We start from the raw sequence: 27,644 nt of genomic DNA on the forward strand, positions 1-27,644 counted from the left end.
CCCTGGGGGTGGGGCCTCAGCCTGGGAGACAGTGTTCTGGACCATGGGGTCAGCTCTGTCATCAAGCTGCTGTGTGGCCTTGGGCCAGCCCCTCTGTGGCCCCCGTAAAATGAGGGTGGGGTCATCTAATTCTCATAAACCTGGAGAATGAGGAGAGGGGCTTCCCCGGAAGGGATCTTCTCTGGATTAACAGGGCCCCCCAGGACAGGCAGAAGAGAGGGTGCTGGCAGGGGTGAGCCCTTGGATGCATGAGGAGTGTGTGTGCATTGTGTGTGCGTGTGATTGAGAGAGTGTATGTGCGTGTGTGTGCGCGCGCGGTGTCTCCACCCGCGTGTGTAGAGAACAGGGGAGGGGAGGGGGCGGGGCCTGCGGGGCAGGGCGGGGCGGGGGTCTGGGCGGCTGACACCAGGCGCTGCTTGGGCTCGGTAGTGCTGCACGACCGCGGCGCATGGAGGGGCGACCACCCCCAGCGCCCCCCGGCGCTGGCGCGGCGAAAACGGCATAGCTGGCAGTAGTATGGAGCAGGTCAGTGGGCGCGGGCGCGTGTCTGGGAGGGGAGGGCAGGGACTGGGGGCGTTAAGAACAAGGTGTGGGTGGGCAAGCCGCGGGAGAGGGGGACCGGCCGCCGCGGGAGGGTTTGGATCCCCGCGCGGGCGGGGCCCAGGCTCTGGGGGAGGAATGGGGCTGGCACGGTGTGTACAGACACACACACACACACACACACTCGCGCGCGCTCGCGAGTACCCCCACCACCGACACACAGGGAGATGGGCGCGGAGGGAGCACACGCTGCCTCTCTCCTCACCCCACCCCCCTCCAGAAGGAGAGCACCGCGTTTAGAAGCCCCCTCCCCACTCGATAAGGTCCCGAGCCCCGCTAGGATCCTAGGCCTAAGGGGGGCTGCAGACTGTGCCGAGTGAAAGCGTGACAGAAGGTGGGGGTGACTCTCTCAGGCCGAACAGCCACCAGGCTGACCTGCCCGCCCTAGTGGGACCTTAGGATACAACGGTCCCCTTTGCCCCCTGCGCGTCCAGGGTTTCTCCCAGCCGGGCTCCCCCTCCTCTCCCAGTTACAGCCGCAGCAGCTGCTGACATCTTCACACGGCGGTGAGAAGACGGGGTGGGCTGGGCAGCCTCTCCCTGCACCCCTCCAAATAGAGACTTGCGCCCCAGCCAGGTTGAGGGGGGCGGCTGTCTTTTCACACGGGCTCCATCCGAACCGGCCAGGGGCAAGTGGTCCCCGAGGTCAGAGCTCCGCGCGCTCCCCACAGAGCTCAGCAAATCCTGGGTGAGCGGCCGGTTTCCTCAAGTGCGGGGAGGGCTCCATCCTGACTTGCGCCCCCCTCGCTCCGAGAGGTGCAGCGGCCTGGCCCCTGCCAGAGCGCGAGGCTGCTCCCGGGGCTGCCTGGCTCCCTTCCCCATGCCGACTTCGTGCTAGCGAGGTCTTGGGGTGGGGCTGGCGTGGCGGGGTTTTCTCTTCCGGAGGGTGCCTTTGAGTGCTGCGCTGGGCATACTCCCAGGCGCCTTGGGGCTGCTCCACCTGAAGCAGTGGCTTGGGGTCCCGGGCTCTGAAACCCCCTCTTCCGGCCGGAGCCAGCCCCGGGCCTCTGTGGCGGAGGGGTTCCCGGGCTGCCCGTGATGGTGGTGAGGAGGGGCCGGCGCGGTGGAGCCAGGGGCTGGGCTGGTCCTTAGTCCTGGGGTCGGAGAGGGCCGCCGGGAGGGTGGAGTGCCCCGGGGCGTGCACTCTGCGCTCCGCGTGATGTTTGGGGTGGGATTGTGGGCTGGTCTTCTCCAGGCCTGTTTGGCATCTTGGTTGTTAATTTAAATGGCCAGTGGCAGCTCCCTGGAGCACCAGGCCTGGCAGGGGGAAGGGGACTCAATTCATCATGATCTGCTGTTGTTGTCATTGCGGACTTTATCCTCAACTCCACTCTGGGGGCGGGGGCGAAGGAGAAGGGGGAAGTACTAAATGCCGCTGAATCGCTCAATTTAAAATAGTTAATTTCATGTTATGTGAATTTCACCTCAATAAATAAGGAGGGGCAGGGCTAGGGGCCCCCCACTACTGTCTGCCTACATCACCCCAAATGCATCTCGCCGGATGTGCGACTTGGCCCGAGTTGCTCCCCCAGGCAGCCCCGTGGTTGCCTGCATCAGCCTCCTCTCCTTCCAGGGGGTCGGCTGCTTCCTCTTTTCCGGAGGACAGAGCGGGCCTCCCCGGGTCTGGCATTATGGAAGGGCAGGGAGAGCGGGACGGAAGGTCAGGATGTTGGACTCCTGCCCTGACCCCATCGAAGAGACACTTGGTGGCTGTGGACTTCTGTCCTCTCTCTGGGCTGCCGTGATTCCTGCCAGCTGTGATGCGTGGTGGCTCCCCAGGTCCTGCTGAGGTGTCCTGGGATACCTCTGCAGCGGAGGAGCACAGCAGCCAGCCTGTGCCCCAGACTGCCAACACCTCCGCCCTGTGGGGACTCTGATGATCAGCACAATGCACAACCGTGGGCCGTGGAGGTGCCCAGGCCGATGGCAGCGCCTTAAGGCAGCCCCAGCCCCACCAGCCCCGTGGGTATTGCCAGCTTTCTGGATGCGCCGGAAGCATTGTGTGTGGGGGGTGCTTCTGAAATCAGAGCTTCTTTCACGGCACCAGGGGAAGCTCCTATTTTAAGTTTCCCATGTGCCGAGGCCTCTTGTAAAGCAAAGAATCCTTTTATAGTGCAAGAACCACCCTGATGTGTCTGTTTGGTATGTGTGGATTTTGGCATGTCGGGCTTCCTTAAAGGGGAGCATGCCTGGAATCTCGCACAGGGGCTGGAATCGCCCGGTGGCGTGTGGGGTGGAGGCTGGGCTTGCCCCACTGCGGTCAGTGCCCTGCCCCGCTTTCTTCTCCATCTAACGCCCCTCACTCTCACCCGGGGCTGGCTCAGGGCCAGGCAGAGGCGAGGGGAGCAGCTGCGGGGATTTCCAGAGCTTCCAGGGGGAGGTGGGAGCCACCCTCCCCTCCTCCTTTGGCCCCTCCCCTCTGTCCCTGTCCCTTCTTCTCTTCCCTTCCTCTACATCCCCCTCCTCTCTCTCCTCCTCGCTTCTTCCCTCCTTCCCCGCCGGAGACAGGGAAGAGGGTGGGTCAGGCCTGTCCTGTGCACAGTGGTGTGCAGGACCCAGGTGTGGCTGGGTGGGGTCTAGGGGCCTGTGTAGAAGGCAGACTTGCAGGTCGGTTGCTAGAAGAATGGAAAAGGCCGCACAAACAATGATGGAATTTAGCATCTGGGAGCTGGAAGGGGCCACCTGGCCTGGCCTCTCCCGGGGTGGGGGTCATGCTTTGTAGAAAGAGCAAGAGCTTACCATAGGCCTTCAGTAAGTAACTCGCCCTCCCTGAGCCTGTTCTCTCCCTTGTATAGTGGGGGCAACAGTGCCCACCTCACAGAGCTGTCATGGACGGTACCTGGAATCATGTCTGTAAAGAACCTGGCACATATTGGGTGCTCAACACATTTCAGTTCCTCTCCTCTGCATCTTGGTGTTCTCAAGCTCCCGCTAGGCGATGTCACGCCCAAACAGCCCAGGCCACTGTGTCTTCAGTTGTCACCAAGCTGAAAGGCTTCAGGGCTGCGACCCCAGCCCTGCAGCCCAAGGCCACTCCTTCTCCCAGGTTCCCCACGCATGGTTTCTCCGAGGGGCTGCCAGCTAGCAGTGGCAGCTCAGGGGCATCGGTCATCTACCCTCTGCCCTGACACCAGGGCTTCTCTGGGTGCGGCTGGCTTGCCCTGCTGCCAGCCCAGAGAAGCTGAAGTCTCTCGCTCCCGCCCCAAGCCTGCTGTCCAGAGGTTGCTGAGCTGGGACCCCAGCTGTTGGGCTGGTTTGCAGTGTCCCTCAGCCCCACCCTGGCCAGGGGTCTGTAACCTCCCCCGTCTGAGGGATGTTCAAATGGGAGCCCTCTTACCCAGATTCCTCAGGGACCCGGAAACAAGGGTGAGGGTGGGGACTGGCATCCTCTGGAGTGGACGGTCGCCCCGCCCTATGCCATTGCAGATGCTCAGTGAGGTTCGCTCTGCGGGCTGCCCGGAGCTTCTGCCAGGGCCTGGACCCCACCCGCCACCCAGCTCTCAGGGGGCTTCAGGCCCCCTTCCCCTGCCACTCGCCAGATGAGAGCCTTCGCGGTCTAGGGCAAAGACTGTCTCCCACGCCCCTGCCTTCCTTCCCTCATTCCGGAGGCCCCCGCTTGCTGTGCTCGGTTTTCTGCTCGCACCACCACCGCCGCACCGGCCCGGCCATCCTCTCCTGTGTCTGTTGCCCTTCCCGGAACAGGAGCTCCTTGCAGGCAGGCATAGCCAGTGGGTCATCGAACGGCCCCCCGCCATTCCACACAGCAGTTTGCATGTAGTTGGTGCTCAATAAATGTCTTTTGACTTGAATGAACTGGGCACTCACCTGCTTTGGAGATGAGAATTTGAGGGACGGTGGGTTGCTTTGCCGGGAGAAGCAGAGGACTTGGAGGCTGAAAGCCAGAGGCACGAGAAGTCAGATCTCTCCTCAGCATTCCCCTCTCCCCCTGCCCTTGTGCCTTCCTCCACCAGGGGGTGCTCTTCTACCTTCGGTGGAAGAGCCAAAGCTGTGGCCCGGTTTACGGCCACCTGTCCTCCAACACGTCTTCCCCCCATTGTCTTTTCTGTCCAGCTCACAGCCTGCTTTGAATACGTGCTCAAATCCGAGGCCTTATTGTTCTCAGCTTACAGAGGGTGAAACTGAGGCTCGGAGAATGTTCTTTTCCTCAAAGATATATAGCTACTAGGTGGGCAGGATGGGAACCTGAACCCAGGTCTTGGGACTCTCGGTTCAATGCTCCCTAAGGACATCAAACAATGCCTTGCTAGCTTCCGGGCCAGCTTGATCCTGACCTTGGATGGTCTGCTCCGGGGGCCCCTGGACCTTCCCCTATGCCCCCCTCCTGGCCCGACCTGGCCTTGGGAAGACGGGTTCTTTTTCTTCCACTCATCACCCCCTCAGGCTCTCCCTCCCCGGGCACCTGCTCCTCAACCAGAAGGCCTGCTCTCGTCTCCCCGACCCAAATGGACCAGTGCCTCAGCCACGGCTCACCTGTGTGCTGCCGCCTCCCTGTCCCTTCCTGCTAATTCTCTTAGCAGGTGCGATTTCAGGACCTTACCCCCATGCTGCTCCTCGAAGCCTGGTCTGGACTCCACCCCCACCCCACCTGGAAGGGCCCTCCCTGCCCAGCGCAGTGCCACTTCCCCCAGCCACCAGCTTCCTCTCGGTCTTCCTTGCTGCCTCTTCCTCCCTCATGTGCCACTGACGGTGGGTGCTCCTCGGGGCCTGTCCCGCATCTGGCCTCCTCTCTGCACCGTCTCTGGAGAATCTGAACCACACTCCTGGACCACCCATGGCACCAAAGCCAGGTCTCTAGCTCCGGCCCCCCTCCAGGGGAATGGACCCCAGGCTTACACTGCTGATCACTGCTTCACACAGCCTGAGAGCTACACCTGTGGACTCTGGGCCCAGATGCCTGGGTTCAAGTCCTGAGTGGCCTTGGGTGAGATATTCAAGCTCTCTGGGCCTCAGTGTCCCTGTGCACAAAATGAGGAGTGCACTATTTCACAACCGTTTTGTCGGGCTCCATTGGAATGATACACACAAAACACTGAGCATGAGGCTATGTCCCCTCTCCCTGAGAACATTTGAGACAGAAACCTTGGAGTTGTTCTAGACTCTTCTGTTTCTTTCCCCCAACGCTCCGTGGGTCACCAAGTCCCAGGGACTGTGCTGTTCATTGTTCCATGCCTGGTGCAATGCCCTGCCCTTTGGAAGTGCCCCCCCCCACCCCACACCGGCACCAGCACTGGTCGCAGCATCCAGCCACAGGGTAAACTCCAAGTGCCTCAGTCCCAGTCACTCCAGGGTCACATCCCCACCCGCGTTTCCTTCCTCATCCCTCCACGCTTCCTGTGCACGCACGCTCCGCCTGGCTCCCGCCGCTCCCGCCCCCTAGTTGCTCCCTCCTGCCGCTCTGCCTTTGTCCACCGTGGTCCTTTCCCCCCAGTGCTTTTTCTGCCACCCTGACCCCATCCCATCCACAAAGCCCCCAAAAGTTCAAGGCCATCTCCCTCTGGAAGCTTTCCTCTGCTTCTCCAGCCTTGCATTGTTCTTTTTCTGGGACCTCACACTGGAGTCAGGGTTGGTAAGACCCCAGACCCCCCAAGGGAAGGAGCTAGGCCTTCTCTCTCGATCCCCAGGGGCCACCTCCGCTTTTCCGCCCCCTCATATGTTAGGGTTCTCGATAAGGGTTCATGGATGAAGGAAGGTGACTGGGCTGGGAGGGGAGTTTAGATTCCCAGTGAGGGATGCCCTCCACCCTGTGTGGGGCTTCACTGCCTGAAACCCCAGAGAAAGTGTAGGCCAGGGAGGGAGCAGATTTGGGGGTGGATGGTGGGATGCAGGGAGTGGAAGGGAGGGAGGCAGGAGCTGGGGAGCCCAGGGGGAGAGGAAGGACTGGAGGCAGAGGTTCTAGAGAAGATGGGCGAGGAAGGGCAGGGGCAGGGTGGGGTTGCGGGTCAAGGTGCAGGAGGAGGCGGGAAGGGCAGGAGGGTGGGGACAGAGCACACTTTCTGGGAAGTGGGGGAGGTGAGTGCAGCGCATTGTGGAGGGAGGAATGGCCTGCCGGCCAGTGTGAGCTCATTTCCTCTCACCGCCTCCCGCCTCCCGCAGTATCTGAGGGCATCAGGCTCTGGAAAAAGTGAGCCAGGGGGCCCCCAGGGGCCACCTCTCTCCCTCCCTTCCCCTGGCCCCAGTTTGGTCTGGATCTCAGATGCCCTAGCTTCCCCCTTTACAGGGACAACCCGTTTGTCATGAGAGGACAGGACCCCTGAGGCAGGGTGGCCGCAAGCTTTGGGCCACTGGAGCTGCAGGGCAGAAAGTGTCAGAAACAGGAATCTGGTTGAAGACTGAGCGAGAAAATACAGCGTGACGGATGACAGTTAGACAGCAGGAAGGACTTCTCAGGAGTGGGGGATGACGCTGGGTGCGCATGACCTTCACGGAGAGAGATGGGGAAGGAAGAGGAGTCATGCACTGCCTGTCATTATAAAAGCATCCACTCCCATCGACTTCCAGGGGATTTAAATAATTAAATTAAATATAAGATTTACTTGTTTATTGTTGTTTAAAAGATTTTATTTATTTATGTTTAGACAGAGGGGTAGGGAGGAAGAAGGGGAGGGAAACATCAATGTGTGGTTGCCTCTCACACAACCCCCCACTGGGGAACCTGGCCCACAACCCAGGCATGTGCCCTGCCTGGGAATTGAACCAGGAACCCTTTGGTTCACAGGCCAGTGCGGAATCCACTGAGCCACACTAGCATGGGCAATTACATGTAAGATTCAAAAACAAGTCAGGATGTCCTTCCTCAGGTTCCCAGGAGTAGGGATGGCCTAGCTGGTGCCTGAGCCACCCGCCCTCCAGGGCCTGGTTCCCTGACATGACCTTAGAGGAGGGGGTGGAGGGCTCTGACTCCTCTGCTCTCAGGAGGCAGGGCGCTGGTTGGCAGGTCTCCTGGCCCTGGAGAACGTAGGCGATTCCAGAGTGGACAGAGTCAGCCTTCCTGCCTCCCCTGCCTGCCTTATCCAAACCATATTCCCATTTATCTGTGGCCTCTGCCTTCCTTGCTTCTCGACCTGTGAAACTGCGGGAAGGCGTGGGAAAGGGGTGAGCACAGGCTGCAGGAAAGAGGAGGCAGGAAGGACATTGGTTAGACAGCAGAAAGAACTGCCCATCAGAAACGAGGGACTGAGGGACTGTCCCTTCCTGGACTGGCTGGGCGGGGGAGGGGGGGCGTCCTGCTTGGGGGCAGAGAACCGAGGAACTGGATTGGGACCCCAGTGGCTCTTTGAGCCCGACTCCAAGTGAAGTGGGGAAGAGAGGTCACGGGCTGCCTGTGGCTGGGGGGCCTGAGGGGTCTCTGCGCCCTCTGCTGCCCACCGGGGAGCAGGTGTATGCAGAGGCCCGAGGCACGGACTGGCTGAGCGGGAGTCCGAAAGCCTGGGGCCCCTGCCAGCCCGGTCTCCCGGCCTCCCTTCCCCTGCCTCTGTAAGGCCTGTGGGCTCAGACCCTGACTGGGCCAGGGGGGCTAGACGGAGGGGCGCCCCTGAAGGTCGCCCTCCTCCCGAACCCCACCCACACTGCCTGATACCGCCATCTCTGCCTTCGCCTCAACTTCCATGAGTCTCCGGACGGAAGGGAAGCTCCCCAAGCTTTCTTCTGTCTTTCCCCCTCATCCGCCCCAGGTCTTCCGTCTCCTGCTCTGCCTTCCTCTGCCTCTCTCTCGGTCTCTGTCTCGTCTCTGCCTCTTGTGCCCCATGTCTCTCCGTCTCTGACCTGTCTGCCTGGCTGTGTTTCTCTTTGCTTCCCTTTTCGGTCCTGCCTCCTCCCGCCCCTCTCTCCTTGCACTGGCTCTGGGTTGGGTGCCCTTGTCCACTTTCCTTGGCTGGCCCCATCACGGTCTGTTTGGGCGGCCCCCTGGAAGCTGGCCTAGATTGTCTCCTTGAGACCGACCAACTCTCTTCCCCAGGCTGTGTTCTGCCCTCTAGTTTTGGGGCCAGCGCAAACCCCTTCCTCAGCTGCCTTTACCAGGCTGGTACCCTAAGGAGAGGCGGTGCGTGCGCCCCGTCGGAGCTCAGGGGGAGGAGCGAAGGAGCGGGCCCCGCCCCTCCCGGGTCCCTGCCCGCGCCCCCAACAGTGCCCCGGCCACAGAGCCGCCGCTGCCGCCCGATGAATGGAGTCGCCTTTTGCCTGGTCGGGATCCCGCCCCGCCCGGAGCCCCGGCCCCCGCAGGTGAGGCTCTGGGCCAGGGGAGGGGGTGGGTCCAGGCACTGCCGGGGAGCCGGACGTAGGGCGGGGGTCGCCGCGCCCCTGTTCGTGAGGCACAACCTGGGGCGCACGACACGGGCACCGCGGGCACAACTGCAAGGAATATGGGCTGGTGGCAGGCCCGGGAGGGGGCCGGAGCGAGAGCTGACCCGGGCCGAGGAGAGGCAAGGAGGCAGGGGGGCAGGGGGCTGGGACTCTCCGGGCTGCCAGGGCAGGGGCACAGACCAGGGCGGCAGTGCCAGGACCCCGGCGGCCAGCCAACGGGGACGGAGGTCCGCGCCTTTTGTCCGGGTTTTTCAGGCGGGGCGCCTGCCGCCGTTTCCTCTGCCCGAGTTTTCGTTTTCCGTTGGCGAGGCCCCGGCACAGCTGGAGGGAGAGGGAGTGGGGGAGGGGGCTCCCGGAGCGAGATGTCCTTGACCACCGCGGCCGGACACCCCCCTCCCCGCGCCACACTCGCCCCCTGCCGGGCCAGACCCGGCCGCGCGACGAGCTGCCTGGCGCGATCCCCCGCTCCCCTGGGTCCTGAAGGAGAGAAACAGGTTCGGGACCCCTGGTCCTGCCGGCACGGCTGCTCCCTCTGCCCCCTCGGGCGGGCTGTGGGTGGGTCTGGTCGCAGGGTGCCAGGGGATTACTCAGCGCTAGGCTGCTTTGCTTGGATTCTTTCATCTGCCAGCTGCTGAGGCTCGGGAGGGGCCAGCAGGGGCCTCCGGGCCCTATCCGGGCCAGCCCCCTACGAAGGAGCCTGGCTGCCCAGTCCCGCTGCGGCACCCGAGCACACACTCCACCCCTTCCCAAGTTGAAGGGCTGAACATTGTCAAGCCAGTCGTTCCCTGAGCTTGGAAAAGAAATTCTCCGGGGGTCTAGATTGGGGTCACCGTCTGGGCTGAGGCCTCTTCCGCTTTGGACAGGGCTGAAGGACTCAGGGATGCTCTTCCTCAGCCTTGCCCCGAGAGCTGAAGCCGGGGCTGGCACTTTGCAAACTTTGAGACGGGTGTGCTTTCCAGGAGCCGGAGGGAGGGATGGATGCTCAGTTCTCCCTCAGTCTGCATCTCTCTCTCCCTCTCCCCGACTCCCCCTCTGCCTTTCAGCCACAGTGTTCCTAATTATAAACTTGAAATTCAGGATGGACCGGGGGTGGGAGTGGAGGTCATTAAACCTGAATCCCTTGGACTCCCCCCCCCACCCCCGCACATCAACACACACATTTCAATCCCTCCAGCATCTCCACCCCTGCCCCTACCCTGTGATCATGGGTGGCCCTCCCCCTCCGCGGGGGCAACAGTTCCATCCCCAAGGTGGCCACTCTCACTGAGATGCCGTGCTCCTTGGCGAGTGATTCGAATCTTGATTACGTCACCAGTCGTCTCACCTCCAGATGCAACTCGAAGGCCCCCAGCCTCAGCCTCTTCCACTTGCTCGCAAGGTGGTTGAGCCCCACACCCAGGGAGCTAGGAGTTCCCCATTGCTGCACCCAGGACCCCACGCCCCCGTCTCCTGATGAGAGTCACAGGATGAAAACTTCTCAGAAGGGAGCATTACTAGGAAGGCGGCTTTGGGACGCCATGGGGAATGGGGCCGGCTTTTCGAATGGGGCACGTCGAGAGGAACTTGTCCTGGCGAATAGACCTGTGGCCAGGCAGCCTGGATGGGGACTTCTGTGCCCCCTCCTCAGCCTGACCCTGAGCTCATGGGGGAAGGGAGCAGGAGACCAGTCTGGCCCCCCAGGGGTGCAGCGTTTTTGGCATGGATGGCAGCGGGGGCAAAGGAGGGCGCTGGTTCCTCCCAGGGCCACGTAGGAGTGGGCAGAGGTATTTATTGCTTCATCCTTCATTGCAGGGATACTTAGAAGGATTCCATGATGTGTATGGTTAAGAGACAGAGTAGCCCTGGCCGTGTGGTTCAGCTGATGAGAGCGTCATCCTATGCACCAGAAGGTTGTGGGTTCGATTCCTGGTCAGAGAAACACCCAGATTTCGGGTTTGATCCCAGGTCGGGGCATGTGCAGGAGGCAACGGATCGATGTTTCTCTCTCTCTCTTTCTCTCTCTCTTTCTTTTTCCCTTCCTCTCTCTTTAAAATCAACACACATCCTTGGGTGAGGATTTAAAAAGAGAGAGAGAGACTACAAGGGAGGAGAATGGAATAAGTTACAGCATGAGGGATTATTGTATTAGGTCTTTGGGAGAACTTCCAGGGAGAGGCCTGTGAGCTGCCGCATCGCAGGCTAGCCTGGAGCACCGTGCAGGGAAGTTCCTCCAGCACAGTGGGTTGGGTAGATTCCTGTGACGCTGGATTCCAGTACAGAAATCCACAGGGGATGCAGATAGAGTCAAATGAGCGTATACATTAGCGCCTCAAGAAAGTGTCGTAAGGAGAGGGAGTTGCTTTAATGGTACAGTTGATAGCTGAGACATAGATAGCAATTTCTCTGGGCCAGGATTTATACAAATTCCCTCCTTAACCCTCACGACACAACCGTGAAGTGGGCAGCACCGGCACCCCATCTTACGGTCGAGGGCACGGAGAGCTAACGGCATGAGCAAAGTCACATCGCTCACAAGTGGCAGAGTCAGGGTGGGGTCCCAGCAACCCGGTCGGAGTCTGTGCTCTCACCTTGCCATCCCTCTTGCCAGGACCTGCCTCGACCTGCCATCATTCCCACCTTGAATCCGGGTCCATCTTGGACACAGCCCAAGATCAAGGTCAACCTCTCGCTAGATTGCAGCTTGGTTGCTTTTCTTTCAGTTGGGACAGGGATGGGAACAAGGGGCCTTATGGTGGTAAGGCCTCAGGTGTCCGTGGTTGGTGGGTGGGAGAAGCAGCTCATTTACCCCTTGACCCCCACACCCCCCCCCATGCTAGCCTGTAACACCTGGCTGTGGTTCAGTTCATCGGTGTTTTCCTTCCAAAGGGGCAGGAGCCCTGCTCTGTTTTCTGCAGAGGTTCAAAGGTGAGATTTTGGCACGGTCAAAGATTTGGACAAAGCTTGGTTTTAATTATCCTGCTCTCTTTCCCTCCCCGGAGAGAGCCATGAATAGGGCCTGCAGGAGCTGGCTCTGCCTTTCCCCTAGCGCCCCGCCCCCTCCAAACACCCGCCCTTAGATCTAGGCCCCCGTTCCACGTGAAACTGTGCCAGCTCCCCGGCAGGGCAGTGCTAGCCAGTACCAGGCAGGCCTCAGTGGGACGCAGGCTGGGATGACCTTGGGACTGGACTTCAGGGCAAGTTTAAAGCCCTGGGGGGTGGGGCATATTCATCACCTGTCAGTGTGGGGCAGGACCAGGAGGGTCATCTTGTCCAACTCGCTATGCGACAGTGGGGAAACTGAGGTCGGAGGGTGTCTGCGGCCAGGCAGCCTGTGAGTGGTGGACGTGAACCCAGGTGTTCTGACTGCCCGGCCCCCAGGCCGTGCCTTCCCACACGTGATCCTGTCCTTGGTGCCCCCCTCGGTGCACCGAGTTCTGGGACTGGGCCCAGGAGGAAGAGGGGGGCGGGGAGGAGCCAGGACGAGTGGACAATGTGTCCCGTTCATCTCTGTGTCCCCAGTGGCCAGCACAGTGCCTGGCGCAGAGTGACCCTCCATAAATGTTTGCGAAGTGCAGGCCAGGGAGCAGCCCCTCCCCTGGCTTCCCAGGGTGCACCGTGGCCAGCTCTGACCCTGGCATTGTGAGAGTCGATCCACACAGCCCTCTCCCCTCCCAGCCTGGCATCATTTGCGGACAAGAAAAACAGTATTGGCAACTACTTCCAAAGTGCCCTCCACTCTAGGGAGGGACATTATCATCGTCCCGTTTGACAGACGAGGAAACTGGCACAAGAAGAATACACGGCTTCCTAAGGTCACCCCGCTAGTGGCAGAGCTGAGGAGTTGACCTTGCTCTTGGCCTCATTCCAGCCAGGCCCCGAACTGTCACATTTGTCTTGGTGTCCACAGAGCCTAGCGCATAGCCCCTGTGTGTCGGCCGACCGACAGTGCGTGGGAAAACCACAGAATTCTGTAATCTCGCCCTGTGGAAGTCGCTGGGGTTGGCGTCTTGGGAAGGCAGCCCACAGGTGCTTTGCTGTGTTACCTGTGCCGGGAGCACCTGAGCCAGACCTAGCGAGGAAAGGAAAGCTCTCCCACACCCTGTCACGACTGTCCTCCACCACCTCACAGGGGCCGCTGGCTACTGACTTCTCTCTTGCCCTCTCTCCCTCCCTTCTTCTCCCGGCGTTCCAAGGGGACAGAGCTGAGCAGTGGGCACGTCGGGGAAGACTACAGGTTGGATTAGAGGCCGGTTCCTTTCTCATCTCTCTGGCCCTGAGGTGTTCAGCGCAGTGCATCCCCTTGATGGGAGACTCTGCATGTCTGCAGGTGGAGGGTACGCAGAGTGTTTAGTTAGGGCCTGTCAGAGCTATCCACGCTCTCTCTCGCAGGAAGGGTGACTGGATTTCTAGTCATCTCCAGTCCTGAACCCTGAGATGCCCGGGGTCATCTCCTCCACTCCCTCAAACCTGTGTGCCCCTCCCCCACGCCGGGCAAGCGACTACTTCCCCTCCGGCTCCCTCTGTTCCCCGTGCGCCGTCCGAATTAACGTCCGTCTGCATCGCAGGCCGCATGCGCTTCATGCACCGACCAAGGCTGGTGGGGAGCCGGGTAGGAAAAAGAGGACTTAGCGTGGGGGTGACGTCTGCCCTGGCAGGCCCCCCCCCCCCGCACCTGGGGAGGCGGGTTGGGTGTCAGGGGCCTCAGGTTCAAATTTCAGCCCTGCCCCTCATTCCCTGTGTGACCTTGGCCAAGTTACTTAAGTGTTTTTCCGCCTCCATTTGCTTAGCCCTGAAATAATCCCTCAAAATGGTTTTTGGATTACATTGGATTAAATGAGGTAATACAGGTAAAGCGGCTGACGTGCGCTAATCTCGAGTCTAGTAGCGACTGTTGTTAAAAAAACCATAATCGATGGATGGAAATGAGAACAACCCACTTCCAGCTCGATAAGGAGAACCCCGTGTGGCTGGGTGACCCGGGGAGGAAATGAGCTGGCCCTGGAGCTGATGAGGTTCCCTATCAGAGGAGGTGAGCAAGCACAGGCTGGACCAGAGCGACTCCAGGCCTTGCGTGCGAGACTGCCACAGGAAACCTCTAGGGCTCTGCGGAGGGATCGGCCCCAGCGCCAGGAAGTTACAGGAGCAGGTGGACTTGGTTCCTGCTCTTAGGGGTGGCGGGGGCAGGAGCGAGAAGTCGGCTGCTGTGGTTTAGGCTGTGCTGCGAGGCTCCTCCAAGAACAGGGAGTCCTGGGAGGCTGCCTGAAGGAGGGGGCCCTGGAAGGGTAGGTGTGGTTCTGACCGGTGGGAGGCCCTGGCGGGCCTGGGAAGGACTCGGTGCTTACGGGGCACTGGGGCCCTGGGACGCGAGTCCTGGAGTCATCCCCGAGGCAGCCTCCGCATTCCGGCTGCCCAAGGGGGTGGCTGTATGGTGGTAGCGGCAATGGGGGAACTGGTAGCTCCCTGTGGCCCCCACTCCCAGCCTCTCCTGGAGGAGGGGCCATGGCTACTCCCAGCGGCAAAGAGCAGGGGCCTGTACGGAGCGGAACTAGGGAAAGAAAGACTTCTTATGCCCAGCGCATTTGGGGGCGTCCGGGGGTCGGAGGAACAGTGGAGCCTTTGTCCCCAGCCGCCGGGAATCTGGCCGAGGAGCCGGCCCTGGGTCTGGCTGGGTTCTCAGAGGCAGGTCCTCTTTGAAGTGACCCTTTCAAAGCTCAGCCTGTACCCCTGGGTGGAGAGACAGCTTGGGGCGGGGTGTCAGGATGACTGCGACCTGCGAGCCAAGGATGGGAGCAGACCCAGCGCCTCTGGGCGGGCGGGCGGGAGGCGTGTGGGCTGGAGGAATGTCGCCGGGCGAGGGGGGCGCATGTAGGAGCCGTGTGGGAGGACAACCGCTCTGGGCCCTCGGCATCTGGGTGGGGGTCGATACAAGGAAGGGCAGAGTTCATTTTGCCCCCCCCCGCCTGGCTTCTATCATTCCCAGCCTGATTTCTGTCTGACTCTGGGCTCCTAAATCCACCGGTTCTTTCTCCTTTTTAATGTCCCCAAAGGGTGTGAGAGTCCCTTAGAGAGAATCCAGGGTGGACGCTGGCCTTAGAGCCCTCGGTAGAGGGCAGGGTGGAGATCTGGCCGTCAGAGCTTCACCTGCTCCCGAGGACCCCCAAAAGGCTAAAAAGGGGAGACTAAAGTAGAGACCCTCCCCCTGCCACCACAGAGCTTCCCGTCTTCTCAGTGTGAAGAAAAATCTGTATTTGCTTCAAATTAGAGGGGGAGAGAGAGAGAGAGAGACCCCTGAACGGGAACATTTTTTAAAAATATTTTATTTATTTATTTATTTTAGAGAGGAAAGGGAGGGAGAAAGAGAGAGAGGGAAATATCAATGTGTGGTTGCTGGGGGCCACAGCCTGCAACCCAGGCATGTGCCCTGACTGGGAATCGAACCTGCAATGCTTTGGTTCGCAGCCCTCGCTCAATCCACTGAGATACGCCAGCCAGGGCTGAACGGGAACATCTCCAAAATTTTTGCTGGAGGGCTCTTAGAGGCCACCCCTCCGCCCCTGCCTCTCCATGTGACTGGTGAGGATGCTGAGGCCCAGAACAGGACGAGGACAAGGAGACAGAGGCGGGAGGCAAGGGAGAGGGAAAAGGGGGAGGAAGAGGCAGGAGGGAAGCCAGGCGAGGAGGGAGCTCAGGTGGCTGAGTTCCGGTGGGAGGGTGGGGAAGAGCCCCTGGGCCCTTCCGCTGACCTGCTGGGGTTCCGTGAAAGGAGGAAGTCAGGGAATCAGTTTCTGCTGTGTTTTGTTCGCTTGCTTGTTTTTGGATTGAACGGTGGACACGGAACCTCCGGCAGCCCAGGCAAGAACCCTGCCCTGACGCTGCTTTCTGGTTCGTGCCCCCACCGTCCCCGTCTCTGGTGGCATTGTGACATTCTCTGTACTTGGGAGGATTCTTCTAAATCTCCCTTACCGTGTCTGAGGGCGTGACCCCCCTTGGCTCCTCTTCGAGAGAGGGGCGGGAGGGAGTCAAGAGTCCCAGGTCGCGCTGGGGGGCTGCAGGCAGTTCCTGTGCTCTCCTGTATCTCGCGCTGGCATCTGCAGAGCTGAGCCCTCATTAGCTCTAATGAAGCCTTGGAACTAGGCCCCACCTCAGCCCTGCAGCACCTGTTGGGAGAGGGGGCAGCTGAGACTGAGCCCAGAGCCCAGGAGGGGGACGGGATGCCCGTAAGAGGGGACAGTGGGAGTCAGGAAAGGGGGGCCACGCAACGAGGCTGGGGCTGCCGACAGGACTGAGAAAGAGGCCCACAACCCTCTATCCTTCACTGCTGGGACGTTGCCTTGTGCAGTGGGCCCTGGATGCTTAGTCTCACGGTGTTAGGTTATCTGAGAGACTAGGGCATCGAGGACATTCCCAGGCCCGGCTCGCGCAGAGTGCTATCTTGCCCTCTCCCTAATTTCAGCCTGGGGCAGGAGAAGGACCCGACTCCAGAAACTGGGGCGTCCGTCCTGGGAAAACCAGGCAGCAGCCAGATCACAATGCCGCCTGGCCTGTGTTCGTCTGGCGATCACTCCTGCGCGCCCTCTCATTTCCTGTGTTCCGGCTCTCTCTGCGGCTCTTGGGACCGGGAGAAAAAAGATACAATCCTGCCCTCAAGGGGTTTCTGGTCTGTTTTTCCTACCACCTGAAGGCTCCACGAAGACTGTATAACCACGGGTTCTGAGATTTGCATCTCCACTGTCTGCCGGTCCAGATCACCCCTTAACATCCTCCGCCAAAAACGTTAAGATTAAAATGATCTGGCATAACTGGGGAGACAGACCCGAAGCAGACACTGGCGAGTGTCTTCACTGTGACATCATGTGAGTGTGAATGTGGTAACAGCGGTTTAAAGATGGAAACAGTGTTGCTGGGTAGAGTCGCTATAGGCACTGGTTGAAAACTGGTTGGCAGCATGATTCATCTCCTTGCTCTCATTTCCTGTTTCCAAACCTACCACCGAGGATTCTTAAAAAAAAAATAAAAAAAAAATTAAAAAAAAATATATATATATAGAGAGAGAGAGAGAGGAAGGAAGGCAGAAAGAGAGGGAAAGAAACATTGATGTGTGAGAGATACATTGATCAGATGCATGCCCCCAACTGGGGACCTGGCCCACGACCCAGGCATGTGCCCTGTCTGGGAATCGAACCGGCGACCTTTTGGTTCCCAGGCCAGCGCTCAATCCACTGAACCACACCAGCTGGGGGCCACTGAGGATTCTTCAGTGAAACTTTCTTTGATGAATTTTCAAGGGCCATAACAAAGTGATTGTATATTTACTGATACAAGACCCGAGACCCTGAGAAGGTTAATAACCCCACCAAAGGCTGCCCAGCATCTGAATTTAAATCTGGGTTTTCTGAATCCTAAGCCTACCCTGTGTCGCTGCTACCTTCCCTGACAAAGAAGAGCCTGGGAGAACACCCTCCGGCCCTGGGGAGGCAGACACTCCCCCGTGCCCCGAGCTGAGCCGTGACAGCCAGGTAGGGTCTACATGATGAAGGAGGATGCCGATGCACGATCGTATTCTGCTTCTCCACGACTCTGCTGTGCACGGGGTTCTTCTTGTGCCTGCCCAGAGTCTGGGTTTGCCCTTGAGTGGTGTGGAGCATCCCAGGGCTCCGTCAACAAACACGGACTGAACCCCTCCTCCTTCTAAAGATGCTCCAGCTCTGAGGGGAAGAAGGCTTCGCTGAAGAGGTGAGGCTGGTCCAGGCTTGGAAGATGTCTGCTGGCCCTGGCTGGTGTGGCTCAGTGGATTGAGTGCTGGCCTGGGGCCCGGAAGATCACCAGTTGGATTCCCAGTTCGATTCCCAGTGAGGACACATGCCTGGGTTGCGGGCCAGGTCCCCAGTAGGGGACTCGTGAGAGGCAACCACACATCTGATGTTTCTCCCCCTCTCTTTCTCCTTCCCTAAAAAAGAAAGATGCCTGCTGGGACCATAGAGGGGTGGTAGGCATAGAAGGGAGAGATGGACGTTCCAGACCCGGTGTGACTTGCTCCCGTAGACACTGGGAAGCCCTGGACAGGACCCTGGCAGTGGAGGCGGCAGACTGGATGACGAGGGCTGACACTGCAGCTGGGGATGGAGAGGACAGGGTAGAAGCCCCCTCCATCCTCCCCTTGCCAGGAACTTGCCACACCACCTCCTCCGCTTCTCTGCAGCGCCTCCCCTGCCTTCGCCATTTCTCAAACTCCTATTGACCCCTCAATGCCCATAGGGAATATCCTTCTCTGTACAGCACGCCCCCACACACAACGTCCTCAAACATAGCAGGACTTATTCCTCTTCGCACTAGGCCGTAAGCCCCGCAAGCACAGAGACTTTGTCCTGTTCGTTGTTCTGTCCCCAACTTCTAGCCCAGGCCACATTGACTGGATGTTGCTGACTCATGAACCACATGTCCCGTAGCACTTAGCATGGCACTGTGGGAAGCACACGATACCGGCCATAGGAGGACTGGTTGCAGCTACCATTTGTTGAGGGTCTCAGTGCCAGACCCTGCGGTGCTGAGCACTTCACACGCCGTCTCTTCAATCTGCACAACGGTCCCGCAAGGAACAGATGATCTCTGTTTCGTAAACGCAGAAACGGAAGCTCAGAGAGGTTAATGATTAGTTTGAGGACGCACAGTTAGGAAGTGGGACCAAGCTGGGATCTAAACCCCCAAGTCCTCTCTGTTTCAGAACTTTTAAACACTACGCGTCTTTATTTGGTGCATGTCTATCTCTTTATAAAGTCAGGGACTGTTTTATTAATTTTAAAAAATCCTTGTGGACTACCAAACTAAGACTTGTTCAACATCTCCTGGGTTCCAGGGACTTCACACCGAGTCCTCTTGAGGGTGCCACTTACAGCTCAGGAGACTGAAGCTTGGAGAGGGAAGAGACGTGACTTGGGTCCCACAGCCAAGGCCTAAACTGAGGCCTTTTTGACGCCTCTTTCCCCAGTGTCACTGGGCCCAGCCCAGTTGCTAGGCCCTCAGTGACACCCAGCCAATAGTCCTGGCATGAAAGAAAAAAGGGACTCTGAGGTTACTGACTTGTTTGAGGGCACACAGAGGGCAGGACTGGGCTGGGGACTGGGTCTTTGGTCGCTAGCTCAGTGTGCTCCCCATTGCGGTCACTGATGAGGAAACGGGGTCCAGAGGCAGGGCAGGGACTGGCCAGTGCAATTTCCCAAGTACCCAGCTGTCAGACACAGGAGCTCGGAGCAGGAGAGGTTGACCTGGCTCTGGGGTGGGCAGGGACGGCGTCTGAAGGTCATAGCTTTGCAGGGCCTTGACAGAAGAGGGTGAGAGGCCTCCAGTGCACAGTATCAGTGGAATTTGAGTCACAGGGTGACTCCAGGCTTGGGAACCGCAGCCGCCAGGGATGCGGCCGAGGGAAGGGGCCTTGTTCGGTGCAGATGACTGGCGCTCAGAGACTGGCTGATTGCCTATTGGGTGCAAGTTCCCAGACCCGCAGAGACCCGCCAATCAGATGTGTCCGCTGCTCTCTATTTGCATGACCACACCCCTTGGCTCCAGCCACTCAGGCTGTGCTCCCAAGCCTGCCTCTTCAGCCTCCGCCCCATTTCTGGCCCCCTGCGCAGGGCTGGCGTGGGAGGGCCGGGGTGGGGGGCTGCAGTGCTGGGAAGGGCCGACCTGGGCTGCCAGCCTGGCTGCACTATTCATAGCTCAGGGGCTGGCGTAGTTCGCATACTTGGCGTTTCTCACGTCTGGCTGGCCCAAAGCTGCCACCCCATTCACGCTCCTCCCTCCCTCCTCTCCTCTCTTATCCTGTCCTCCCATTGCCTTCCCCCTACCTTCATTCTCTTAGCCAATCTTCTTGACATCTTGAGGTGGCTGAGCTGGCAGGAGGAAACTGAGGCTTAGAGAAGGGGCGTGCCTTTGGGCACAGCCTCCACCGAGAAACTAGTAGTAAGGAGTTGGGCAATGCGGTGGCCAAGAGCCTGGGCTCTGTGCTCTGTCGGCAGGCAGACCTGGGCCTGAATCAGAGATGCCACTACTTCTGGGACCCTAGCAAGTTCTGTAACTCACAGTGCGGGAAGCTTTTCAGGAGCAGTCAAGCTAAGACGTGGAGGATAGGGGATCAGCTACAGGAAGATGAGGGAAGGAGAGAGGCAAGTGTTATATTCCTGGGAGAGGGATCTGCGGATGTGGTGGGCCAGCCCTGAGTGGACAAGGGCTTGGCCAGCTACAGCGAGGGGACCGAGGACACTGCAAAGGGGATCGAAGCAGTTTCCCTTTTCTCCCCACCTCTTACAGCCTTATTCCAGCACCCCCTCCCCCCGCTTTCTGAATCTGGTTCCCATTGAGGAAGGGGTAGGATGCAAAAAGATAGAAGGTCTGAAGCAGCACCTACTCCAGGTAGACCTCCCCACCAAGGACTGTCTCTGAGGAGTCATTCCTTCCCATTCAGAAATAGGATGCCCAGTACCCGCCTCGTAACAGGAGCTGGGGATCTGACAGCCAGCAGAGCAGAAGGTCCCAGCCTTCCAGAACTCATAGCCCTGGTGGGGGGTGGGGAGGGATTTGTTGGCCAAAATAACCTCGTAAGTATATAGACACCAACTCATGAGTGCTGTGAGAGGGTGCAGAGGGACCTGACCTGGTCTGGGGCCCAGAGGAAGTGACTCTGGGGCTGTGACATTTTTTTCTGAGAACTATAGGGTGAGTAGGAGTTAATTAGGGTATGGGTTGGTAAGGCAGGGAGGGAGCTGGGGAAGATGACCAGCATTCCAGAAACAGCATGTGCAAAGGACCTGAGGCTAGAAGGGTGGGTGGATGCCTGGTCCTCAAAGAAGCTGGAGGAGGCCAGGATAACTGGAGCACAGAGGAAGGGGGTGTGGTGGGCACGGAGCCTAAAGGCATGTCCTGGAGGCATGTCCCGCAGAGTCCGGTGGTTCTAATATTAAAATAATTGGTCTGGGCGGTCAGGGGCCAGAGGAGGGATGGCAGCTTGGAGCAGAGGAGTGGCCGTGGTGAAGTGGGTCGACTTAGACATTTGGAAAACAGAGTTCACTCTCAATGGGAGGAATGTAGTAGGGCTGGGGCCATGACACCTCCCATGTGTTAGTCCCCAGAGTGCCTTCCCAGCGACTTTGTCAGGCTGCTGTCCCTAGCTTTGTTTTGTAGCTGAAGAAATAAGAAACATGTGTGACCTTGAGGTCACATAGCCAGAAAAGGGCTACCAATGGCAGCCCTTGGCAAATGTGACTCTTTCTCCATATCAGCCTTCTTGATTCAGGGACAGTGATCTTTCTCACTAGCCTACTACCCCTCCTCCCCACCCCCCAGTGCTTCTGTGAGCCCAGCACAGCACCAGACTGGCGGTTGGGGGAGGGGCCAAGGTGGCAGGTGTGTGTGTCACACTTATCCCAAGAGGCTGCTCTGCTCTTTTTTTTTTTTAAGAGATTTTATTTATTTATTTTTAGAGAGAGGGGAAGGGAGGGAGAAGGAGAGGGAGAGAAACATCCATGTGTGTTGCCGCTCATGCATGCCTGACCGAGAACTTAGCCCTCGACCCAGGCATGGGCCCTGACTGGGAATCGAACCGGCGATCCTTTGGTTCGCAGGCCTGCACATTGAGCCACACCAGCCAGGGCTGCTCTGCTCTTAAATGAGGTGATGCATGTGCAGTATGCTTGCAGATGATAAGGGCTCAACAGATAATAACATGCGGCTAGGCACACTGAGGAGGGGTAGGGTCTGGGGCCGCAGGCAGTGCCATCTGTCCTCTTCTGACCACAGAGCCCAGCCCAGAAACCAACCATCTTAGCGCCCTCCTGGGCAGGAGCCAGGGGAGGTTGTTTGTCCCTGCAGAGCCACCATTCCCTCCACCCTTTCAGCTGCCCCTGGGGCATCATGGGCTGGATTAGGGAGAGGTTCAGCTCCTAGGTGGGGTGAAGGGATGACCTGGGCAGGTTGGGCAGGGCCTGGGTGAGGGGGCGGGTGGTTTCAGGGGTGGGGCTGAGAGCCTCTCTGCACAGGGAACCCCATGTGCCCTGGGGAAGGTTTCCGGAATCTGCTGAGGCCTGCCCTGGGAGATGTGGTCTCAGCTTGACTGGGACTGAGCTCTTCCTTGGAAAAAATACAAAAACACACAAAAAACAGAGGGTGCACCTGTTGTTTTTGCCCAGGTGGCCAGACAATAGGGAGCACTTCATAGACAGAGCCACCCCCTGGAGTTCTCTACCCCCCTCGCCCACTGTCTCCTCCGAAATGAGCTTCCCAGTGCAGAGTCAAAGAATGGATATGACGGCTTTGAAGAGGAGCCATTGTGGGCATTCTTCTGCCCCCAGGAATGACTGCCCTGAACATGATGTGAGAGGCTCTAGCCTCTCTCCAGTACTGCTAGACCCAAGGGAGAACCTTCCTAAGGCTCCATAGTCACTCTGTCTTTCTGCAGGGGACTCTGCTCCCTTGTAGGAGGTGGGGAGGAGTAATCCTGGAGTGTGACTGGGGCCAGAGGGGCCTGGAGAGTGCGGCGGGCAAAGGCAAGGTGGAAGGAATGAGGGCACCCTGCCCTCTCTGGGCCATGAGAGCCATAAGTGTGCTAGAACTCGGCCAGCAGGGGGCTCTCCTGCACACAGGACCCGCCTGCATCTCGGACAAGACTGTGCATCCTTCAGTGTTTAGGCCTGTTTTTCTTGCAGTGTGTGCACGGGAGAGCATGTGAGAATAGAACCTTGCCTCCATGTGCATACCCTTGTATGTGTGTATGTTAAGGGTGTTTCGTAGGCTTGGAACAGATGTGTGTTCTGTTTGGAGTCAGCCTCGGGAGGAGGGAGCCCCACACTTAGCCCAGCTTTTGCTGGAAAACTCTTCCGAGGTCCCAACACCGTGGGATATGGCATGCCCCGAGTTCGTGCCTCTACCAGTTCAGCCTCTGCCAGGCGGCAGGTCCCCATCAATGCCAAGGGCCTACTGCGTCAAGGTTCACTGCGTCTCCGGCAGCCTGAAAGCTCACCCTGTGCAGGGACTACTGGGGCCCCCAAAGATGGCAATAGGGGGTCTGAGAAGGCGCAGTGGAGGGATGAGCGGGGGAAGGTCCTCCAGGCAGGAGGTGGCCAGCTGTCCTGGACAATCTCTGTGGGCGGGCCTACCTCTGGGCCCCTGGGGGAGACCTACCTGTTCATTTGTTTCATCTTCTTTCAACAACACTTTTTTCCATTTGAATTCTGATCTTGCCATGTTTTTTATTGCAGTAAAATATACATAACATAAAATGTACTGTTTAAAAAACATTTTAAAAATCTTCACCTGAGGACACTTTTTCATGGATTTTAGAGAGAGAGGAAGGGAGAGAGAGAAACACCGATACAAGAGAGAAGCACCAATTGGTTGCCTCTTGGTATGCGCCTGGACCAGGGATTGAACCCACAACCTTTCGGTTATGGGATGATGCTCCAACCGAGTGAGCCTCACCGGCCAGGGCAAAATGCACTGTTTTTTAAGCGTACAGTTCAGTGGCACTGAATGCATTCACACAGTGGTGCAACCACCCCCACCACCCATCTCCAGAACGTTTTCGTCTTCCCAAGCTGAAACTCTGCACCCATTAAACAATACCTTACGTTTCCCAGTGCCCCAGCCCTCGGCAGCCACCGCTCTATTTTTTTTTTTTCATCTCTCTGAATCTAGTTATCTCACTTAAGTAGAATTGTACAATGTTTGTCCTCTCGTGTCTGGCTTATTTCACCTAGCATAATGTCCTCAAGTTTCAACTCGGCCGCAGCATGTGTCAAATTCCCTTCCTTTTTAAGACTGAGTCAAGTTCCGTCGTGTGTGGATACCGCCTTTTGTTCACCCATTCATCTGGTGAGGGACGTTTGGGTTGTTTGCACCTTTTGGCTTGTGAATAATGCTGCTGTGACCACGGGTGTACACGTATCTTTTCGAGTGCCTGCTTTCCCACCTTTTGGGTACACAGCCAGCAGTGGAATTGCTATGTTTCATTTCCTGAGGACCTGCCGTACTGCTTTTCATAGCAAGGGCATTATTTTTGCATTCCCACCAGCCATGCACAAGGGATCCAATTCCTCCACGTTCTCGTCATTCACAAATAGTTGTTGAGAGCTTACTACGTACCAAGCACTCCAGGAGCACAAATCTATTTCGGAAACCTCAGTAGCAGTTATCCTTGTGAGGCTCTCAGTCTGATGGGGGAGACTCAGGTCATGCCCTCGATCAGTCTCCCATCTAAGGGGAAAGACACAGGCCGTCGCCTCTGGGAGACCCTGGATCGATATGGGGCAGAAACAAAGAAACACACAAACGAAAAATGAACCCCGCTGTCAGGGAGCTCCCATTCTGATGGAGGAGGCACAGGCCCTTCCTTCTGGGGAGCCCCAGACAGGCCCGGAGACCAGAAGGGGTATGTGGAGGGCTCGCATTGAGACATCAAGGGGCTGCTGAGCAGAGTAAATCAGGGGGTTGGAGAGGGCTTGTGGTGGGCCCCGTCCCACACGGCCTGCAGTTGTCTGGACGACAGCCCCACTGTTTACTTTGCGGCTGGCTCCGGACTCACCCTTTTCTGCAAGTGCTCATTTCCCACCAGGAGGAAAGATGCTCATCTTTCGCCTCCCCTCCCCCAGGAGGGAATGGCTCTCCTGCTGGGAAAGGTCCTGCCAGCCTGGCACTTTTGCCAAGTTCCTCGCCTGCCAGGAGCAGGCCGCACATCCCAGGGTCTCACGTCTCCCACCCCCTCCCCATCCCGAAGAACCTACAGGACGAGGCTCCGGGCCTGTCCAAGTCCCGCTATGGAAAGGGTGCTCCTGAAGATTCCTCCCTGCTTGGGGGCAGCTGGGGTGTGCAGGAGCCTGTGGGGGGCTGGCACAGGGAGGTGGTGACCCCCACGTCAGCGGGTGTGTCTGGCCCTGCGTAGACCCCCCCCAAGTGTCCGCGTGTGTCACTGTGTCTTTGTGCACACATGGCTGAGCTGTTCGCATGTCTCATTGTGAGTGTGGCTAGGCCTGTGAAAGTGTGAAAATCCAAAAGGCAGTCAAAACAGCTTGCATCAACCTTGAGGGCATTATGTGAAGTGAAATAAGTCAGACAGAAAAAGACAAAGACCGTATGACCTCGCTTATATGTGGAATCCTAAAAAACAAACAAGCAAACAAACCTAGACCCAAACCCTGCCAAACTCATAGGGGACAGATTGGTCATTGCCAGAGGTGAGGAAGGGGGTTGAGGTGGGTAAGGGGGTGAATGGGGGTCGGGTGGGGGGTGTTGGGGGTGTGGCCAAATGTCGATCGTTCCAAACTTCTAGTTCTAAAAGAAGTCTTGGGATGTAATGTACAGCTTGGAGACTATAGTTAATAATACAGTATTGCATATCTGAAATTGCTAAGAGAGTAGATCTTAGAAGTTTTCATCACAACAACAACAAAAAAATTCTGTAACTATGGCTGATGACGGATGTTAACCAGATCGCTGCGGTGCTCATTCTGAGATGCACGCATCTGGAATTACTATGTTGTACATCTGAAACTAACATGATGTTGTATGTTAATTAAACCTCAATAAAAGATTTTTTAAGGAAAAGAAAAAGAACAACAAAAAACTCTCTTGCATTTATTGAATCCCTACTATGTGCCTAGGGCCTGCTCTAAGGACTTTCTTTACTTAATTCTCCCAACAGCCAATGAGGTGGAAGTTAGTGCTGTTCTCATTGTACTGGTGAGGAACCAAGGCTCAGAGAGACTAATTGGCTAGGCTCGGTCTCACAGCCAGAAAGCGGCAGGGACTCCGGAGCCCGTGGTGAGCTCACCCGTGGGCCGTGCTGCCGCGGAAGAATGAGGGGTTTCTATGCTACTTGGGATCACGCTGGTCCCTCCTGGAGATGACTCTGGGATTTCCGGCATTGCAAGTGCTTTCTCCTCCCTTCCCCCAGCCGTCCCTGGCTCTGGCCCTGTTTAAGGGTGGGAGGGGAACATCACAGCCACCTCCACTCAGAGCAAGGTTGGGCCTGGACGGGAAGGGGGGAGGGGAAGCATGAGTCTGGAGCGACTCTTGAACCACACCCTGCCACGGGCCCATACCCAGCGCGGGGTCCCCAGGCTCCCAGTGACTAGGGGTTATCTGCATGTGGAGGGTGTTGGGGAAATGCAAGCTTGCTGGGCCGGCTCACCAGCTTGGCGTGTTGGGGCACGTCAGCACTGTACACAACTGGTGCTGGGAACCAGGCATCTGAATGGGGCAAAAGGGTGGAGGAGGACCGAGGGGGCAGCTGCCCTTGAATGAGGAGACTGGGGCAGGGGTCAGAGGCCCGGGCGCGGGCGGGTGAGATGCCTTGGGTATCGCATTGCCCGCATGCCTGGGATGGACAGGGCTGGCGGTGCATGTGCTGCGTCTGCGGGGGAGGCTGTGGGGTCGTTGTGGGTCTGCGTTTGGTGGTGTGCAGGGATGGGTGGATGGGTGGGCCCAGCTGAAGCTTCCTAAATGCCAGGTCATTCATTCTCTTGGGGTGAGGGGCCTAGTTCTTGTGGTTTGGGGCCTACTTTCTGGGAGGAAAGCCAGAAGAAGGAAAAGCAGAGAGTTGACCCCAAGTCCCTCTCTCTCACTTCCCAAACCGCTCACCCTTCGGAGACAGCGGCGTTCCTCCTCCTCCCGCCCCCAGGCCCTCGGGCCCCAGGACTGCCCTCTGCCCGGGCTACCGGCTCCTGGCTGTCCGGCTGGCGCCTGTGGCCTCTGCTCCTCCAGCCTGGGCCACCCTCTGGTTCAAGGGCTCTGGCCCCACCCTCGAACAAGCTCTTTCCTCCTGGGGAGAAGAGGCTCGACCCCCTGACAACAGGGCCTCTTGGTATGAGAGAGTCTCCGTTTGTCCTGGGCGAAAGGAGCAGGCTCGGGCTTGAATCTGGAACCCGGAGACCCCTAAGGGTTTCGGGACCGGGCGTGCTCACAGCACTCGAAGTGTCCTGAGGACGAGGTCGGCACTGGTCTTGTTCTCCGAGGTGCCCCAGGCCCTCGCACAGTGCCTGGCCCGCAGCAGACACTCAAGAAGTGGTTGTTGAAAGAATAAACAAGAGGAAAGTGGGAAAAAGATCTGTTTTAGGCTTTAAAACCCTGGGATCTGGTCCCAACTTCGTAAAAGTGAGGCTTTGAACCAGTCCCTTGTCCTCTTTGAGCCCCTGTTTCTACATCTGAAAAATGGGTATAAAAATAATCCCTGGACATCCAGTTCCTAGGGTAAGGGTCAGACGAGAGGAGGTGAAAGTGCTTTGAAGTAGTGAAGGATGGTTATGAGGTTTGGAGCGAAGAAAACTGGACGCCCTCCCCTGGAGGGTGCCGCTCCCGTGACCTGTCCCGAGAACCCCTGGAAGATAAGGGTGAATGGATTTTGCAAGCTGGGCAAACGAGAGGATGACGGGAGGGACTGCTCAGCTGGGTAATTCCTGATGTGGGGGGAGGAAGCTGGGGAGGGTGTAGGGAAGGAGGACTCACACTGGACAGGAAGGCTTGGAATAGAATCTCAGCTACGCCTGGTATTTCCCAGCCCTTGGCCCCCTCCCCTCCACCCTTGGGGGCCCACCCCACATTCCTTTCCCAGAGGAAATGGGGGAGGGGGCTGAGAGGCTCCCCAGGCCTGGAGGATCATTTATTCAAACTATGTGCAACCTTGGGCCCTACCGTGTACACCCCCCTGCCCCGATATCCCTGTAGAAGCAGCTGGGGCTCAGGGGGAGGGGTGGGGAAGGTGTGGGT

General features: G+C 58.2%; 1 protein-coding gene across 2 annotated transcripts in view; it reads left to right on the forward strand.

Moving 5' to 3' along the window:
• The first annotated feature begins 416 nt into the window (after positions 1-416).
• ARHGAP23 (Rho GTPase activating protein 23) overlaps positions 417-27,644 on the forward strand; it is a 77,635-nt gene continuing 50,407 nt past the window's right edge. The window contains exon 1 of one of the 2 annotated variants that reach the window (XM_045835990.1): positions 417-525. In XM_045835990.1, coding sequence (XP_045691946.1) covers positions 517-525 — 9 coding nt within the window. In that variant the 5' untranslated portion in view covers positions 417-516. Of the gene's footprint in view, positions 526-8,733; positions 8,838-27,644 lie in introns of those variants that run through there. The other variant, XM_045835989.1, reaches the window with a different exon arrangement.

Source organism: Phyllostomus hastatus, unplaced genomic scaffold (assembly GCF_019186645.2).
Source record: "Phyllostomus hastatus isolate PE091 unplaced genomic scaffold, TTU_PhHast_1.1 phas_contig_210, whole genome shotgun sequence".
NCBI classification, from domain to species: domain Eukaryota; kingdom Metazoa; phylum Chordata; class Mammalia; order Chiroptera; family Phyllostomidae; genus Phyllostomus; species Phyllostomus hastatus.